Genomic DNA, 18,089 nt, shown 5'->3' on the forward strand with positions numbered 1-18,089 from the left:
ATATATATATATAAGGTAACAAAAAACAAAAAACAAGCAAAAAAAAGAAAAGAAGAAGAAGAAGAAAAAAAAAAAGAAAAAAAAGTCTTTTTTTTTTTGGGGGGGGGGGGAGGAGTGGGAAGAATCCTGTATCTCCCTTTTGTCTGTAACCAGTCTCTTGTTGGAGTCTCTGGTCAGCTTGAGGTCCTGTGGCTTGATTGGTTTCTTAAGTCGGTTGGTTGGAAGAGGCAGAAAAATGCTCTGCTTTACCCAAGATTTTGAGATCCCCCTCCCAGGTTAGTTTTCTGGGAGGGTGGTCTGCTTTGAGAATCACAAAAGAGGGGGATGTGGTGATGAGGCTAGGTTCTGGGTAGAGTTGAGGCCTTTCAACAAACAGTAGCTTTTCCCTGGGGCTATTTTGTGATAAAGCTCACAGCGCCCAGCCTGGAGCCATTCTCAGGGTTTCTGTTTTTCAATTGATTGTGGTGGCTGCCAGAGGGAGGGGCAGCCTCTGGCTCTGGTTACCCAGTGAGGCAAGGCACTCCAATGGCTGGCGCCTGAGCTGGGTGACTTTTCCCTGGATGGAGCTGAGTCTGGCAGGTCACTTCGCCGTTAAGTTCTTGTGACCTGATAAATGACTCATTTTATTCCAAGGCCTGAGCTGGAGCTAGCAGCTCCTCCGAGCTTTGTCGGTATCCAAGATGGAGATCACCAGTGCTGGGGGGGGAGGGGTGGCCTTCCCTCCTCTGCTCCCTGAGGAGTGAGGACTTCGGGCTTGTACTCACGCCGAGTCTTGGATCCTGGGTCGTCTCTGGTCTGCAAACAGCAGGATGAAGATGTCCGCTCCTTGTCGGTTCTTGTTGGTGTTGAGTAGAATCCGCTCGTCTGCTGTGTCTGGCTCCTTCGTCCTCGACTCTCTGTGTCTCAGGTATGACCCCGCGGCGGTGGTCGCCGCCGCGATGCTGCCGCAGCAGCGGCAGCTGATGCGTTTCCTTGGCTTCCCCTCTCTTGTCTAACTCTCTGTCCTGTGATGGCACACTTGGTGTGATTCTCTGGCTTAGGACTGTTCACTGGAACTCTAAAACTGCTTTCTATGCGAGAGCTTGTTCAGATTCCAGCTTCTCCTCCGCCATCTTCCTGGAACTCCCGTATTTTTGTTTTTTTGAGGAACCTCCACACTGATTCCTATAATGACAATACTAATTTATTCTCAACAACAGTGTAAAGGAGTTCCTCACTATTCTCCAACTCCTGCATCATCATCATTTGTAGTTATTTGTTACCTTGTTGATAGTATCTCTGACTAGGGTGAGACGGAATTTCAATGAAGAATTGATTTGCATTTCTTTTATGGCTAATGATGGTGAAAATTTTATGTGCTTATTTAGCATTTGTCCTTTGTTTGAAACTGTTGAATTAGCTTGGCAACTTATTAATTGGGTCATTTGCTCTTTTAATGTTTAGTTTTATGATCTCTTTATGTATTCTAAGTATTACTTCCTTGTCATATAAACAGATGAATTATTATTTTTAGTTTTAGTTTTGTTGGTTGTGGGGCTTGAACTGAGGGCCTGAGTACTGTCCTGAGCAATTTTTGCTCAGGATTAGTGTTCTACCACTTTGAATTACAGTGCTACTTCCAGTTTTCAGGTAGCTAATTGGAGATAAAGGTCTCATAGACTTTCATGCATGGGCCTACTTCGAACCATGATTTTCAGATCTCAGCCTTCTGAGTAGGTAGGATTACAGGTGTGAGCCATCAACACCCAGCTTTGAAAACTTTTTTTCTATTTTGTAGACTTTTTTTGTAGTAGAGATTGATTTTAGGAGAAATGCTTTCCTTTTTTCCCATTTAGTACCAGGTTGCTATAGATTTGCCATACATATGCTTTATTTTATTGAGGTATGTGCCTTCTATTTTTAGTTTCTTCGGGGTTATTATCACTAAGAAATGGTGAATTTTGTTACAGATATTTTCTACAACCATTGAGAGGATATGTGTCCAACGGTGTTTATGAGCTGTATTGTGCTTATTGATTTGTATTATGTGTTAAACCTTGTATCCTTGGAATCAAACCAGTTTTGCTTACAATGTGGGGTCTTTTTGATATGTTGTTGAATTCATTTGCACATATTTTATTTTGATATTTTATACTTATTTGTATGAAGGAGATTGATCTATAGTTTTCTTTTTTGTTGTGTCCTAATCTGGTTTTGGTATCATTCTAACAGTAGCTTCATAGAATGGGTTTGCTAATATTCATCTCTTTTCTATTTTATAGGAGCACTGGTGTTTGTTCTTTAGGAGGCCTGATAGAATTTGGCAGTGAATCCTTCTGATTCCAGGCTGTTCTTTGTTGGGGGCTCCTTGTTTTGTTTTATGCCAGTCCTGAGGCTTAAATTTAGTGCCTGGTTCTGTCTCTGAGCTTTTTGCTCAAGTCTAGCACTCTACCACTTGAACTACTTCCAGCTTTTTGGTGGTTAATTGGAAGTATCTCTTAAGGACTATCCTGCTCAGCCTGACAGTCCTCAAATCTAGCTGGCATTACAAGCGTGAACCATGGGTAACTGGCTAACAGTGTTAATTTAGTCTGTAATAGACAAGTGGAAGCTACAGAAGGATTGTGTTTATAGGGGTGATCAAATTTGTTTTTTAAGATACAGATCTTTTTTACCCAATTGTGGGAAATAAATGGAAGAGGATGAGACTGGGGTTATAGGCTTTTAAAGGATGCTATTTTAATACCACAGGAGTTAGGTAATGCAATATATTCAGTAAGTATTAGAAACAAAGAGAAGCTGATAATTCTGTTCATATAAGAAATAAGAGGGAAAAAGTAATCAAGGCTGACTTTTTTTTTTTTTTTGGGGGGTCCGGTCATGGGCCTGAACTTTGGGCCTGAACGCTGTCCCTCAGCTCTTCAGCTCAAGGCTAGCACTCTACCACTTGAGCCATAGCACCACTTCCAGCTTTTTTTTTCTGGTTATGTGGTGCTAAGGAATCCAACTCAGGGCCTCATGCATGCAAGGCAAACGCTCTACCACTGAGCCACCTTTCCAGCCCCTCAAGTCTGACTTCTAAGCTTGTAACAATTTTTATAACTTGCTTGTTAGCTTCAGATTTATCAACTAATTTAAAAACATGCCAACCAGAGTGACTTGAACCTGTAATACTAGCTATTTGGGAGACTGAGAATAGGAGAACCATAATTCAAAGCCAGCAGGGACAGGAAAGCTCATGAGATCCTATTTCAAACCATACCAAGGGTCTGGGAAGGTGGCTCAGTGGTAGAGAGCTTGCCTTGCATGCATGAGACCCTGGGTTCGATTCCTCAGCACCACATAAGCAAAAAGAAAAAAGCCGGAAGTGGTGCTGTGGCTCAAGTGGTAGAGCGCTAGCCTTGAGCTGAAGAGCTGAGGGACAGCGCCCAGGCCCAGAGTTCAGGCCCTATGACCGGACCCAAACAAAACAAAACAAAACAAACAAACCATACCTAGGCTCAGTGGGCATGCCTGGCATGACAAGTCCATATGGGAGGCTGTGATTGGGAAGATCAAGCTGTCAGGCTGGCCTGGGCAACAAAGTTAGAGATTGTTTGCATGGAGGGAATCTGGATGCAGTGTCTCAGGAATGAGTGTAATCCCAGTGATGGCAATGACAGGAAGAGGATTTTGGCTTAGAGGTATAACCAATGAAGGACAGTGCTGAAAGTGTGGCTCAGTGGTATTACACCAGCCTCATAAGTGTGAGGCCCTGAGTTCAAACACTCAGTACTGCCAAACAACAACAATAACAAAAACTAATTATTTCATTGATCTAAAACTTGCTTTGTGTTACAGAAGTTGGCAAGGTTTCTACTCATGAAATTATAACTAAGTTTGAAGATTCACTGACAATTCCAAAAGCCTCAGGTGAGTTTTATTTAATATGTATATAATATGCACATCTAGAAAGACAAGTGATGGTTTACACATTAAAATAGTATGAGATTAGATAGTTGAAGAATAGATAAGAAGCAATATGAAGATCAAGCAAGATTCAATTTTTATATAACATTTTATGAGACATCTATTGCTAAGCTGAACCCAAACTTAAAATTATGATTAGCTTTTTATTTGATAATGCTAGAAAATGACTTGGTGTGTGTGTGTGTGTGTGTGTGTGTGTGTGTGTGTGTGTGTGTGTGTGTGTGTGTGTGTGTGGTACTGGGTTTTGAACTTAATGCTAGAAAATGACTTGGTGTGTGTGTGTGTGTGTGTGTGTGTGTGTGTGTGTGTGTGTGTGTGTGTGTGTGTGTGTGTGTGTGTGTGTGTGTGTGGTACTGGGTTTTGAACTTGGGGCCTGGGCTCTGTCTCTTAGGTTTTTACTCAAGGATGGTATTCTACCTCTTGAACCATCCCTCCATTTTTGGCTTTTGTGGTGGTTAATTGGAGGTAAGAGTCTCATGGACTTTCCTGTTTGGGCTAACTTCAAACTTTGATCCTCAAATCTCAGCCTTCTGAGTAGCTAGGATTCCAGGCATGAGCCACTGTCACTTGGCATTCTCAGATTATTTAGCATTCATAAAGTAAATAATTTTTAAACTTTTTAAACCAGTGCGTGTACACACACACAAGCACACACACACAGACACACAGACACACATGCACACACACACACACCCTTTTGGCAAAACTAATGGAAGGGACTTGATGAACATCTTTTGTTGTGTGTGTGTGAAAATACCGTACAGAGGAGTTACAATTACATGGGCAAAGTAATGAGTACATTTCTTATCAAGCATTGTTGCCTTCTCCTTTGTTCCCCTTCCCATCCCTTCCCATCTCCGCCGCCCCCCCCCCCCCGATGAATATCTTTTATGGTTTTTTGTTTTTTGTTTAAGTTCTGGGGCTTGGACCTAGGCACTGACCCTCTCTCCCTGAGCTTTTGCTTTTCTTTCTTTCTTTTCTTTTTTTTTTTGTTGGTCATGGGGCTTGAACTCTGGGCCTGAGTGTTGTCCCTGAGCTCTTTAGCTCAAGGCAAATGCTCTACGATTTGAGCCACAGCTCCTCTTCCAGCTATATAAATTATTATGAAATTATAGCATCTATTTTTCTGTTGCTGCTAGACAGAAATACAACTTTTATATTGACTTGGAACTCTATAATTTTACTAAATTGTAATTTTAGTTGATGTTTTAAATTCTCTAGTTTCTACCATGATCTCATGTATTAATAAAGGTAAGTTTTTGTCTTATTTTTCAATCTGGATACCTTTTATGTCTTTTTAAGTCCCTTGCTATGGCCACCATCTCCAGAATAATGCTGAATAGAGGTGGTGAGAATCTTTAAGTTTCTGTTTGTGATTTTAGAAGAAACCACTTAGTGTTTCGGTACCAAGCATGATGTCAGGTGTAGAGTTTTCTTTTCAGGTTGAGTAGGCTTTCTTCTATTCCTAAATTTTTTGTTACTCTCCAGCTGAAAAGTAATTATCTCTTTCCAGAGGATAAAAATAAATTTTACAATGTCAACATTCGTAAAAGTGATCCTAAAACCATTTCTGACATTCAGCAAAATTTAAATGCTATAGGAATCCACCTAACAGATGATGAAACACAGAAGGTTTTGGATAATACTAATCCTAATGGTGAGTAATTATTGTATTTTATGCAAAGTTTTAAGTTTTTCAGAAGCTTCACCTTAAATGCCTAAAGCCTAAATGCCATCTCCCAGTCTCCTTGTCTAAAGAAAAGTTGAAATCATTTTTTATTTCATTTCTAATGGATATACTTTGTATCAAAGGAACTTATTTTTGGAAAAATATTTCTGGTAGCTTTTATTTTTACATTTAGTTCACACATCGCATATATACAAGGTAATTGTCATTCTTTCACTCTTCTGCTTTATATTTTTGTTTTATAATATCAATTTTGTAATATCAAATGTTTTTTCTAAAAAAAGAATATCTAATTTTTTTTAAAGATGAAGTGGTGTCTTTTAAGGATGTCATCAGAGAACTGGCCAACACTGATGACTTTGTGGAGTGTCAAAGTAAGTATGAAATTTGAAATAAATGTAATTTATGAAATAAATGTGTGTGTGTGTGTGTGTGTGTGTGTGTGTGTATTTGCAGAAGTCATTCAAGGCCTCTTTTTCATTCTTTCATTTTAAACATAGTATAAATATATACATTTTTTCCTTTTTTATTGTGAAAATACTGTACAGAGGGGTTACAATTACATGGGCAAGATAATGAGCACATTTCTTATCAAGCATTGTAGCCTCCTCCTTTGTTTCCCCTTCCCATCCCTTCCCAACCTCCCCCTGCCCCCTGAAATATATACATTTTTAAACCCATTTTTCAAATTTCTGAAACATGAATTTATTTTTCCTAATCTTCTTGAATTACTTTTAAAATCTGGGATATATCTCTATTCATTTCTTTTTCTTTTGTATTTTATGGTCTTCTTATCAGTCTTATCAGAGGATTATCTATCTTATTATCACAGTTCTCTGTTCTTCCTTTCTTTGATCACCTGCAATGATTTTTTCTCTTTTCTATTTTTATATGTTTATTTATTTATTCTAATTTATTTGGGTTTAGTCTCTTACTCTTGGCCAGTAATTTTAAATGATTATTAACTGAGTTTTTTTCAGTCTGTTTTGACATTTCAGCAAAAAGGACAGTAAATCAACCCAGGTTGAGGATTAGAGTTGTAAGACTGGGTATTTAAAATAGATGCTAAAAGTAAGCACATTACAAATGAATCTGTAATTTGAATGTGTTTACAATCAATATCTCAGGAAATTTTTGATGCGAACCTTTACATGTAATTTTGGTATTGATTCCAAAGACTACTAGAGTATATATAGGAAAGAGAACCATTATAGGGCTGGGCACTGGTGACTCACACTTGTAATTCTAGCTACTCAGGAGTCTGAGATATGAGGCTCAAGGTTTGAAGCCAGCCAGGGCAGGAAACTGTGAGATTCTAATCTCCAATTATTTATGAAAAAGTCATATTGGTCCTGTTGCTCAAATGGTAGAGCACTAGTCTTGAACAAAAGGAGCTTAGGGATATCACCCAGGCCCAGAGTTCAAGGTCCAGGACCAGCAGAAAAAAAATTTAATTTAAAAAAAAGGACAACTATTATGGGGAATGTGCCTGATCAGATATAAGATCACTTTATAACACTATTTCAAAGTATTACAAACTAACCAATTCATGACAGTATAACACCTGTACAAACTTAAAAAAAGGAGTTGCTGAAATGGAATACACACAACCAAAAGAAATGATTTATTTTACCAAAAGTTAGATAATTCCAAGACTAATAAAACAGATAACTCTGTTTCAGGATTCATTGACACCTTATGTTGTTCTTCATATTTAAAGGGTTACCCTGAATTAGAGGGAAAAATTGAGACAACATAAATAAGATAGTAATCATGATGTGTACAGTGAGTGAATTTTTAACTGAGAGCCAGGTATGGTGGTATATACCTGTAATCACAGCTACTCAGGAAGTGGAGATAGAAGGATCTCTGTTTGAGGCCAGCTAAAGCAAAAGCATGAAAACCAGAAAACAAAAACAAAAACAAAACAAAAAAAAGGACTGGGGTATGGCTCAGGCAGTAGAATGTTTACTTAGGAAGTTGGAGACACTGAGTTCAAACCTTAGTACAGACCCAAAATTGTCAGAGATTAATATTTATAATTAAGTTAATGAAACATCTGTTTACTAGCCTATCATCAAGAGCATTGAAATTCTTGCCAAACATTTGGAGAGGGAGAGTTAGGGACACCTTTTTAATTTAAAAAGGAATTTTAAATATTGTGGCATATTTTCTTTAGGGACTATTGTGGTCTTAGTTATTTTGTTTCTTGAAATTCATATTCTAGAAAATTAAGAAAGTTGAGGGAAGGGTTGGAGTTGGGAAGGATGGCAGAAAATGATGAAAGGGTCATGATTCATTGTAATCATATACTGTTTTCTCAAATGACAACTCAGTTGTACAACTACTTAAAATAAAAATTAAGGTAAAGTGTTTTAATGTTTCATATCTCTAAGCATTAAAATAAGGATTTTGTGAAGCTTTCAGCATAGAGGATTTTTCAAAGCAACAGAAAAAGATGAGCTATTCTAGAAAATGAATATATTTCCTTTATTCTAGTTGTTATGAGCTTATTTACATAGACTAACCATCAATATATGTTCATAGGAATAGAAGATGCATGGCTTGTTGTTAATACTGTCTCTGATGGAAAAGCTGAAGTTAAAGAACTTTTATCCACCTTGAAGAACCTGGAAAACCCTTTAAATGAAGACCAGCTAGGGGTGTTACTGAACTCTGCAGCAGATGGTAAGTACTTGTTATTTCTCAAATTATTTCATTTTTTTGTGGACCATGATCATATAGGCTAATTTTCTTTGTGTGTGTGTGTGTGTGTGTGTGTGTGTGTGTTTATGTGTGCACATGTGTACATGCACACATGTGTGTGTCCATAGTGGGGCTTGATTTCCTAAATATTTTTACTTACTTGGAGATTTTTGGTTTTTACATATTTTCTCTTGTACATATTTGTTTGTTGGCTATTTAATGAATCTAATTTATTCATTGTGATTACACAAGTATAGGACAGTGCAATAGTATTAAGATAATACCAGGTCTCTACCTTAATGAGTTTTAAATTGCCTTTATGTAAACATTTTTTAACTTTGCAGAAAATAAGATCGTCTCAAAAGACATAATTGATAGTTTCACTGATTCATCTAAACCATCACCATTCAACAGTAAGTATAGTAAATGAATAAAAATTAAAGCAACTTTCTAAGGTCTTTCTATGGTGGTTTTCCTTTTCTTAAATAGTTGGTTTCCCTTGTATTTTCAATTAGTTTTATTTTAATATTTACTTTCCATTCCTCAGTCTTAAATTTTCTTTGACTTTTTAAACTGCAATATTCAGCTTTCCTATGTCTTAAAAATTTAATTTATGCTTTAAGTCTAATGAATTATTTAGAATTATATACCCCGAATACAACTCCTAACTTTGCTTAGGGTATGCTATACTTTACATGCTTTACTTTACAAGTACACAGTTCCCCATAATGACTCATACAATTAAACATGATAATGTTAAAGAAAAAAATCTAGTGTACCTAAAACAAGTGGGTAGACTGGTAAGAGAGAAAGGCTCCCTAATGCTAAGACATTGTACTAGCCCAAGGTTTTTCAGTCTATGAATTGTAGATTTTTGTATGTCTGCAGAAGCCAAGTGCTTCTGTTTCTTGACCTCCTATTCAGAGTTTCCACCTAATTACTCAGGAAAAACTTTGCAGTCTAAAAATGAAGTATATAACAGAAAGGCAAAATTACATAGAATTATTCAGAAGCTTAGCTTTTACCTCATTAGTAATTTGTTTGTTAACGAATTTCTTTTTTAAAGTTAAAATTTCTTGTAAAGGTGATATACAGAGGGGTTGCAGTTACATAAGTGAGGTAATAAGTACATTTCTTTTTGAATAATGTTACCTCCTCTTTCATTTTCTCCCACTTTTTTCTCCTCCCAACCCTGCTCCCATCCCCAAGTTGTAAAGTCATTTCCAACATAGTATCTAGTGAATATCACTGTTAAATTGTTTCATCCTTTGTCCTATCGTTTCTGTGGTTCTCCTTCCCTTCTCCAAATTAGATAAACTATACACAAGACAATGAGTGCAGAAATCAAAAACTGACAACAGGGAATAAACCAAAGGAAAAAGTAAGAAAAAAAGAAAATGACAAACAGTATTTAAAAAAACCCTGTTTCAATTTTTTTGAGTTCATTTCAAAAAGCAGCATTTTATGTGTTATATGCACATAGTTATTAAGCCATTGTGATCCTCTCCTAAGATTATCTTCCTTTGTTCTCAGTATGTGAATGCTTAGTGTGCTATTTAATTAATCATGTCCAAGTGTAATTATTTGTCTTTTACTATGCACTGGATGAACCTGTAGATTTACAGACATATTCTAGTTATTACAAATGGTGAAAACCATGCAGCCTATATTTCTTTGCGTCTGACTTACTTCACTTAATATATTTTTTCCCAAGTTTAACTGATTTCTAAAAATATAGGTTTTTAAAAGTCTCAAACTTGGAAGTAGCACTATGACTTAAAGTGGTAGAGTGCTGTACCTGAGCAAAAAAGTTGAGGAACAGTGTTCAGGCCCTGAGCCTCACAACTGAGAAGAAAAAAAGTCTTAAAATGCTGGGAAGGTGGCTCAGTGGTAGAGCGCTTGCCTTGCATGCATGAGGCCCTGGGTTCGATTCCTCAGCACCGCATAAGCAAAAAGAAAAAAAGCCGGAAGTGGTGCTGTGGCTCAAGTGGTAGAGTGCTAGCCTTGAACTCAAGAGCTGAGGGACAGCGCCCAGGCCCAGGGTTCAGGCCCTACGACCAGACCCCCCCCCCCCGCCAAAAAAAAAAGACTTAAAATATTCCTGCCATTTGCAGGTTGTAGGTATTTGGCTTAAAGAGGGCTTTGTTCCAACTCCGTCATCTGTTCTTCTGAAATCATAGATTTAGTGAAGACTATAGCTCTTGATAATATCAGAAATAATGAGATGCCTATAAATGAACTGAACTACAAACTTTTGAGTTCTGATATTACAGTAAGTGACAAGACATTCCAGGAGATCCTGAGAAAGGCTTCTATTGAAGGTAATTTTTTTTTTTTTTTTTTTTTTTTTGTCGCCTGAACTGGGTCTGGGTGCTGTCCCTTAGCTTTTCAGCTCAAGGCTAGCACTCTACCACTTCAGCCACAGTGCTACTTCCAGCTTTTTCTGCTTATGTAGTACTGAGGAATTTGAACCCAGGGCTTCATGCATGCAAGGCAAGCACTCTACCACTGAGCCAACTTTCTAGCCCTGAAGGTAAATTCTTTTTTAAAAAAGAAATTTCTGTTGAGCTTAACCAAGCCCTACTTATATGTGTACTTGAATATCTGTTTCTGTTTTGACCAATAAGCTTGTTTATTTTCAATTAACAAATGAAAAATTAGACACTTATAGTATATAAAATGATGTTCTATATATACATACATACATATATATATATATATATATACACACACACAAGATTAAGTCAAGATAATTATGCCTCATCTTACTTCCTTATAAATTTTGTGATAAAATTTAAAATCTTTTCTCAGCAATTTTAAGTATGTATCATTATTAATGTAGTCATTTTGCTGTAAATAGATCTCCAGAACTTATTCCTGCTGTCCACTGAAATGTTCTACCCCTTAACTAACACTGTTTCCCTGACCTCCACTCCCCACTACACCAGTCTCTGATAATTACTGCTCCAAATCTAAAATTGTTCCACATAGAACTAAGATCATTAGTATTTGATCATTGTATGCCTGACTTATTTTACTTCACACATTGTTCATCCATGCTCTTGAAAATGACAAAATTTCTATTTAATTTACTTAATTTTTTTGTTGGTTATGGGGCTTGAACTCTGGGCCTGGGCTATTCAGCTCAAGGTAAGTGATCTACCACTTGAGCCATAGCACTACTTCTGGTTTTCTGAGTGGTTTATTGGAGCTAAGTGTCTCATAGACTTTCCTTCCTGGGCTGGCTTTGAACCATGATTCTTAGATCTCAGCCTCCTGAGTAGCTAGGATTACAGGCGTGAGCCACTGACGCACAGCAACAAAATTTCTTTTTAAAGGCCAAATAGTATTTTAGTGTGTGTGTGTGTGTGTGTGTGTGTGTGTGTGTGTGTGTGTGTGTGTGTATGTGAGTGTATTCATTGCATTGTATTGTCTATTCTTCTATTGATGGACACTTAGGTTGATATAACATTTCAGCTACAATGAATATGCTGTAATGAGCATGAAAGTGTAGATATCTGTCATACTAATTTCTTTTTTAGTATTAAGAATTAGAATTACTAGATCACACAGTAGTTTTATTTTTCTATGTTGAGGAACTACATAGCATCTCCCATGATTTTATGGCTTCCATTAATAATACTTTGAATACTCACTGCGAGTGTGGATGTTCCCTTCTCACCACTTCCTTGCTAACTTGTCTTTCTTCTTTCTCATTGAGCTCATTCTTACTGTTAAGAGACACACTGAGTTAGAAATACAATGAAAACAACAGCATATTGATACCTAAGTAAAATTTGTATTGTTTTCTTTTGAAAATGCTTTTTAGAGGCATCCTCTGTTTATTCGTATCACATATATACATGCTCACATGTAAATCAAACTACAATTTTTAAAGTCAAGTAACTGAATATAGTTACAGGTTATTTCTTGCATTGAAGGAAAGGACTTTGAATAAGATGATTTTTAACTAATTTAATTTTTTCTGCTACTTTTCAGAAATTACAAAATTTGCCCATCCTTATTCTTTATCATCGCTGTTTAATGATTATTAACTTTGGCACCTTGTCATTTTATAGTCTGTATGTTTTATTTTTCAGAAAATGATGAAGTAAGTCTCAAGCAAATTTTGGAGAATTTGGACAAAAGTAAGCCATCTTCTTCATTTGAAGGTGGGTTCACTTTACATATATATATATATATATATACATATGTATGTATATATGTACGTATGTATTTCTGTATGTATGGACGGATATATGTATACTAGGATCTGAACTCAGGGCTTAGCCCTTGCTAGGCAAGTATCCAAACTAGATATACTATATTAACATATACTATATAATATATAGCATATATTTTATAATATATACTATACTATATATACTATATTAATATATACTAAATACGGGGTTTTCATTATTAGACAGATGAGGCGACTACTTCAGTAAAAGATAGTTTTCTTCTAGAAAAAAAGTTCTACCAGGTCTTTCACAGTATTGGAAATTTCTATCAAGAAAATATCTTTGGACGAAGTTATTATCTACATAAGGCTTCTATTAAAGTGTCTTGTTATTAAATAGAGGGGCATGTTCCACCATATCAAGTTATATTATAAGCATGTTCCACCATATCAAGTGGAATATGGTGGAACATGCTTATAATCCCAGCACTTTGAAGGCTGAGGCAGAGAAATAATGAGTTTGGCATTAAGATGAGGCACATAGGAAAACCCTAGCAACAAAAAAAAAATGAAATAGAGTTAGGTATATGAGAGTAAAACTCCCCACTACATAAAAATTAATTTCGGCTGGGCACAGGTGGCTCACGCCAGTAATTTAGCTTTTCAGCAGGATGAGATCTGAGGATTGCGGTTCAAATCCAACCTTGGCAGGAAAGTCTGTGAAACATTTATCTCCAATAAACCACCAGAAAAATGGAAGTGGCACTGTAGCTCAAGTGGTAGAGCACTAGCCTTGAGCTAAAGAGCTGAGGGACAGCGTTCAGGCCCGTTGTTCACGACCCATGACTGACAAAAAACAACAATAAAAAAACCCCAATAAAACAAAAACCCAAAAACCCAATAATTTCCAATTATTAGCCAATATATATTCTTCCTGTTTGCCTTATAATTGATCTTCTATTTTATAAGCAACAGTGAAAGCATACATACATTCATGCACATACACACATATAATTTATTTATATACATCAAGAAAGTACTTAATGTAAATTGCATCATGCTGTATCATCTTTTAATAGTGTCAAGTATTTATACTAATTTTTGAATGATAGCTTAAATTTGTTATTTAGAATTTGTATCTAAACCAAAATGTTTTCTTTTGATAGATGTACAGGAACTTTCAAAGGCCTTGAACAAAGTCAGTAATGGAAAAGTGGATGTAGCTGATGTGCAACCTGTACTGAAGGGCCTGAAGACTCATGCTTCTGAGGGAGAATTACAGGAGAGAGTTTCTTCCATTTCTGTTGATAGTAAGTATTGTCTTTATTGTACATAAAGCTGTGTTTATTTCCACTTCTTGATTAGCAACTAGAATGAGTGTCCTTTGTGAAGCTGAGAATTTGTTATAGGTTATAGTCATATTGAGGTCCACTGGAGGGATGATGGATGTCTGAATTGCCAACTTGATTGGTTTGAGCAACACTTACCATATTAGATGGAGGCACAGGACTAGGTGAGCCTGTGAAGGGACAATAGTTTAAACATTAATATTTTAAATCCAATGATTATTTTGTTGTCAGTTGTGGGGCTTGAACTCTGGGCTTGGGTGCTGTCCCTGCACTCTTCACTCAAGGCCAGTGCTCTACCACTTGAGCCATTGCAGCACTTCTGGCTTTCTAGTGGTTTGTTGGAGATAAGAGTATCAGGGATGTTCCTTCCCAGGCTGGCTTTGAATCATGATCTTTAAATATCAGCCTCCTGAGTAGCTAGGATTACAGGCTTAAGACACTGGCATAGAGCCCCAGTGAATTGTTTAACCCATTGAAGCATTCAAATTCTGAATAGACTATTAGGAGGAAATAGAACTGTGGAAGGTAGGACTTAGTTGGAGATTCTTGGTCCCTGGGACATATCCTTGGCAGCAATGTCTTGCTGATTCACTTCTTATTGCTGCTCCATGCTAGTTATTGTGTGCCAGGATGTAAAGACCAGAATACTGGCAGAATATGGGCAGTTAGGGTGAGGCTCCTGAAGTTTTAGTTAGGAATGAGGGACTCTGTTGAGAGGTGGACTGTGGTTATTCATGTTGCATTCTGGGAAAGAATTTACTGATACTTCCTGTTCTGAGACTTTGTAGAACACTGGCTTTAAAGAGAATAGACTAGGGCTGGGAAGGTGGCTCAGTGGTAGACTGCTTGCCTTGCATGCATGAGGCCCTGGGTTTGATTGGTCAGCACGACATAAGAAAAAGCTGGAAGTGGCACTGTGGCTCAAGTGGTAGAGTGCTAGCCTTGAGCTGAAGAGCTCAGGGATAGCTCCCAGACCCAGTGTTTCGGGCCCAGGACCTACAAAAAAAAGAAAGAGAGAGAAAGAGAGAGTAGAGTTCTGGGTGTCAGCAGCTCACTTCTGTAATCCTAGCTACTCAGCAGGTTGAGATCTGAGGATTGCAGATCAAATCCAGCCTGGACAGGAAAGTCTGTGAAACTCTTGTCTCCAATAAACCACAAGAAAACTGGAAGTGGAACAGTAGCTCAAGTGGTAGAGCACTAGCCTTGAGCTGAAGAGCTGAGGGACAGCGTTCAGGCCCAGAGTTCAAGCCCCACGACCAACAAAAAGCAACAAAAAAACCCTAAGAACAAATAAACAAAAAAAACTTTAATTTCCAATTATTAGCCTAGATATATTCTTCCTGTTTGCCTTATAATTGATCTTCTATTTTATAAGCAACAGTGCAAGTATACATACATTCATACACATACACATATATAATTTATTTATATACATGAAGAAAGTACTTAATGTAAATTGCATAATGCTGTATCATCTTTTACTAGTGTGAAGTATTTATACTAATTTTTGAATGATAGCTTAAATTTGTTATTTAGAATTTGTATCTAAACCAAAATGTTTTCTTTTGATAGATGTACAGGAACTTTCAAAGGCCTTGAAAAAAGTCAGTAATGGAAAAGTGGATGTAGCTGATGTGCAACCTGTACTGAAGGGCCTGAAGACTCATGCTTCTGAGGGAGAATTACAGGAGAGAGTTTCTTCCATTTCTGTTGATAGTAAGAATTGTCTTTTGAGTCACTTATTGTACATAAAGCCGTGTTTATTTTCACTTCTTGATTAGCAACTAGAAGGAGTGTCCTTTGTGAAGCTGAGAATTTGTTATAGGTTATAGTCATATTGAGGTCCATTGGAGGGATGATGGATGTCTCAATTGCCAACATGATTGGTTTTAGAAACAATTACAATATTAGGTGGAGGCACATGACTAGGTGAGCCTGTGAAGGGATAATAGTTTAAACATTAATATTTTAAATCCAATGACTTTTTTTTTGTTGGATGTGGGGCTTGAACTCTGTGTTTGGGTGCTGTCCCTGTGCTCTTCAGCTCAAGGCGAGTGCTCTACCACTTGAGCTGCTGCACCACTTCTGGTTTTCAAGTGGTTTATTGGAGATAAGAGTCCCACAGATGTTCCTGGGTGGGCTAGATTTGAACCATGGTCCTTAGATATCAACCTCCTGAGTAGCTAGAATTATAGGCTTAAGAAACTGGCATCGAGCTCCAGTGAATTGTTTAACCCATTGAAGCATTCAAATTTTGAATAGACTCTTAGGAGGCAGTAGAATTGTGGAAGGTAGGACCTGGTTGGAGATTCTTGGTCCCTGGGACATATCCTTGGCAACTATGTCTTGCCGGTTTGCTTCTTATTGCTGCTCCATGCTAATTAGTGTGTGCCATGATTTAAAGACCAGAGTGCTGGCAGAATATGGGAAATTAGGGTGAGGCTCTTGAAGTTTTAGTTAGGAATGAAGGAGTCTGTTGGGAGGTGGACTGTGGTTATTCATGTTGCATGCTGGGAAAGAATTTACTGATACTTTGTGTTCTGAGACTTTGTAGAACACTGGCTTTAAAGAGAATAGACGAGGGCTGGAAGGTGGCTCAGTGGAAGACTGCTTGCCTTGCATGCATGAAGCCCTGGGTTTGATTGATCAGCACCACATCAGAAAAAGCTGGAAGTGGCACTGTGGCTCAAGTGGTAGAGTGTTAGCCTTGAGCTGAAGAGCTCAGGAATAGTGCCTAGGCCCAGTGTTTAGGCCCCAGGAACTACAAAAAAAAGAAAATAGAAAAAGAAAGAGAGAGTGAGTAGACTTCTGGGTGTCAGCAGCTCATTCCTGTAATCCTAGCTACTCAGCAGGCTGAGATCTGATGATTGGGGTTGAAATCCAGAACGGGCAGGAAAGTTTGTGAAACTCTTATTTCCAATAAACTACCAGAAACACGGAAGTGGTGCTGTAACTCAACTGGTAGAGTGCTAGCCTTGAGCTTCAGAGCTGAGGAAGAATGTTCAGGCCCAGAGTTCAAGCCCCACGACCAACAAAAAACAACACAAAAACCCCCCAAAAACAAAAAGAAACCTTTAATTTCCAATTATTAGCCAAGATATATTCTTCCTGTTTGCCTTATAATTGATCTTCTATTTTATAAGCAACAGTGAAAGCATACATACATTCATGCACATACACACATATAATTTATTTATATACATCAAGACAGTACTTGATGAAAATTGCATCAGGCTGTATTGTCTTTTAATAGTGTCAAGTATTTATACTAATTTTTGAATGATAGCTTAAATTTGTTTTTTAGAATTTGTATGTAAACCAAAATGTTTTCTTTTGACAGATGTACAGGAAGTTTCAAAGGCCTTGAACAAAGTCAGTAATGGAAAAGTGGATGTAGCTGATGTGCAACCTGTACTGAAGGGCGTGAAGACTCATGCTTCTGAGGGAGAAGTACAGAAGACAGTTTCTTCCATTTCTGTTGATAGTAAGTATTGTGTTTTGATCACTTATTGTACATAAAGCCATGTTTATTTTCACTTCTTTTATTTTTTTTTAAAGTTATTTATTTATTGTCAGTTCTGGGGCTTGAACTCAGGCCCTGGGCACAGTCTTTGAGCTGCTTTTGCCACTTTTGGCCTTTTCTGTTTATGTGGTGCTGAGGAATTGAACCCAGGGCCTCATGCATGAGAGGCAAGCACTCTACCGCTGAGCCACCTTTCCAGCCCCTATTTTCACTTCTTGATTATCAACTATATCTTGCCGTTTTGCTTCTTATTGCTGCTCCATGCTAATTATTGTGTGCCCTGATTTAAAGACCAGAATGCTGGCAGAATATGGGCAGTTAGGGTGAGGCTCTTGATATTTTATTTAGGAATGAGGGACTCTGTTGGGAGGTGGACTGTGGTTATTCATGTTGCCTGCTGGGAAAGAATTTACTGATACTTTGTTTTCTGAGACTTTGTAGAAGACTGGCTTTAAAGAGAATAGACCCTGGCTGGGAAGGTGGCTCAGTGGTAGACTGCTTGCCTTGCATGCATAAAGCCCTGGGTTTGATTGGTGGGCAACACATAAGAAAAAGCTGGAAGTGGCACTGTGGCTCAAGTGGTAGAGTAATAGCCTTGAGCTGAAGAGCTCAGGGATAGTGCCCAGGCCCAGCGTTCAGACCACAGGACCTACGAGAGAGAGAGAGAGAGAAGACTTCTGGGTGTCAGCAGCT

General features: G+C 37.7%; 1 protein-coding gene across 1 annotated transcript in view; it reads left to right on the forward strand.

Moving 5' to 3' along the window:
- The window catches only part of Efcab13 (EF-hand calcium binding domain 13), a 90,994-nt gene that overhangs the window by 61,183 nt on the left and 11,722 nt on the right, over positions 1-18,089 (forward strand). Inside the window, exons 20-29 of the mRNA XM_070026907.1 lie at positions 3,820-3,891; positions 5,462-5,605; positions 5,941-6,009; positions 8,183-8,323; positions 8,686-8,754; positions 10,522-10,662; positions 12,442-12,513; positions 13,691-13,834; positions 15,446-15,589; positions 17,214-17,357. Of these exons, the coding sequence (XP_069883008.1) occupies positions 3,820-3,891; positions 5,462-5,605; positions 5,941-6,009; positions 8,183-8,323; positions 8,686-8,754; positions 10,522-10,662; positions 12,442-12,513; positions 13,691-13,834; positions 15,446-15,589; positions 17,214-17,357 (1,140 nt within the window). The remainder of the gene's footprint in view (positions 1-3,819; positions 3,892-5,461; positions 5,606-5,940; positions 6,010-8,182; positions 8,324-8,685; positions 8,755-10,521; positions 10,663-12,441; positions 12,514-13,690; positions 13,835-15,445; positions 15,590-17,213; positions 17,358-18,089) is intronic.

Source organism: Dipodomys merriami, unplaced genomic scaffold (assembly GCF_024711535.1).
Source record: "Dipodomys merriami isolate MVZ:Mamm:240054 unplaced genomic scaffold, mDipMer1.0.p SCAF_19, whole genome shotgun sequence".
Lineage (NCBI taxonomy): Eukaryota > Metazoa > Chordata > Mammalia > Rodentia > Heteromyidae > Dipodomys > Dipodomys merriami.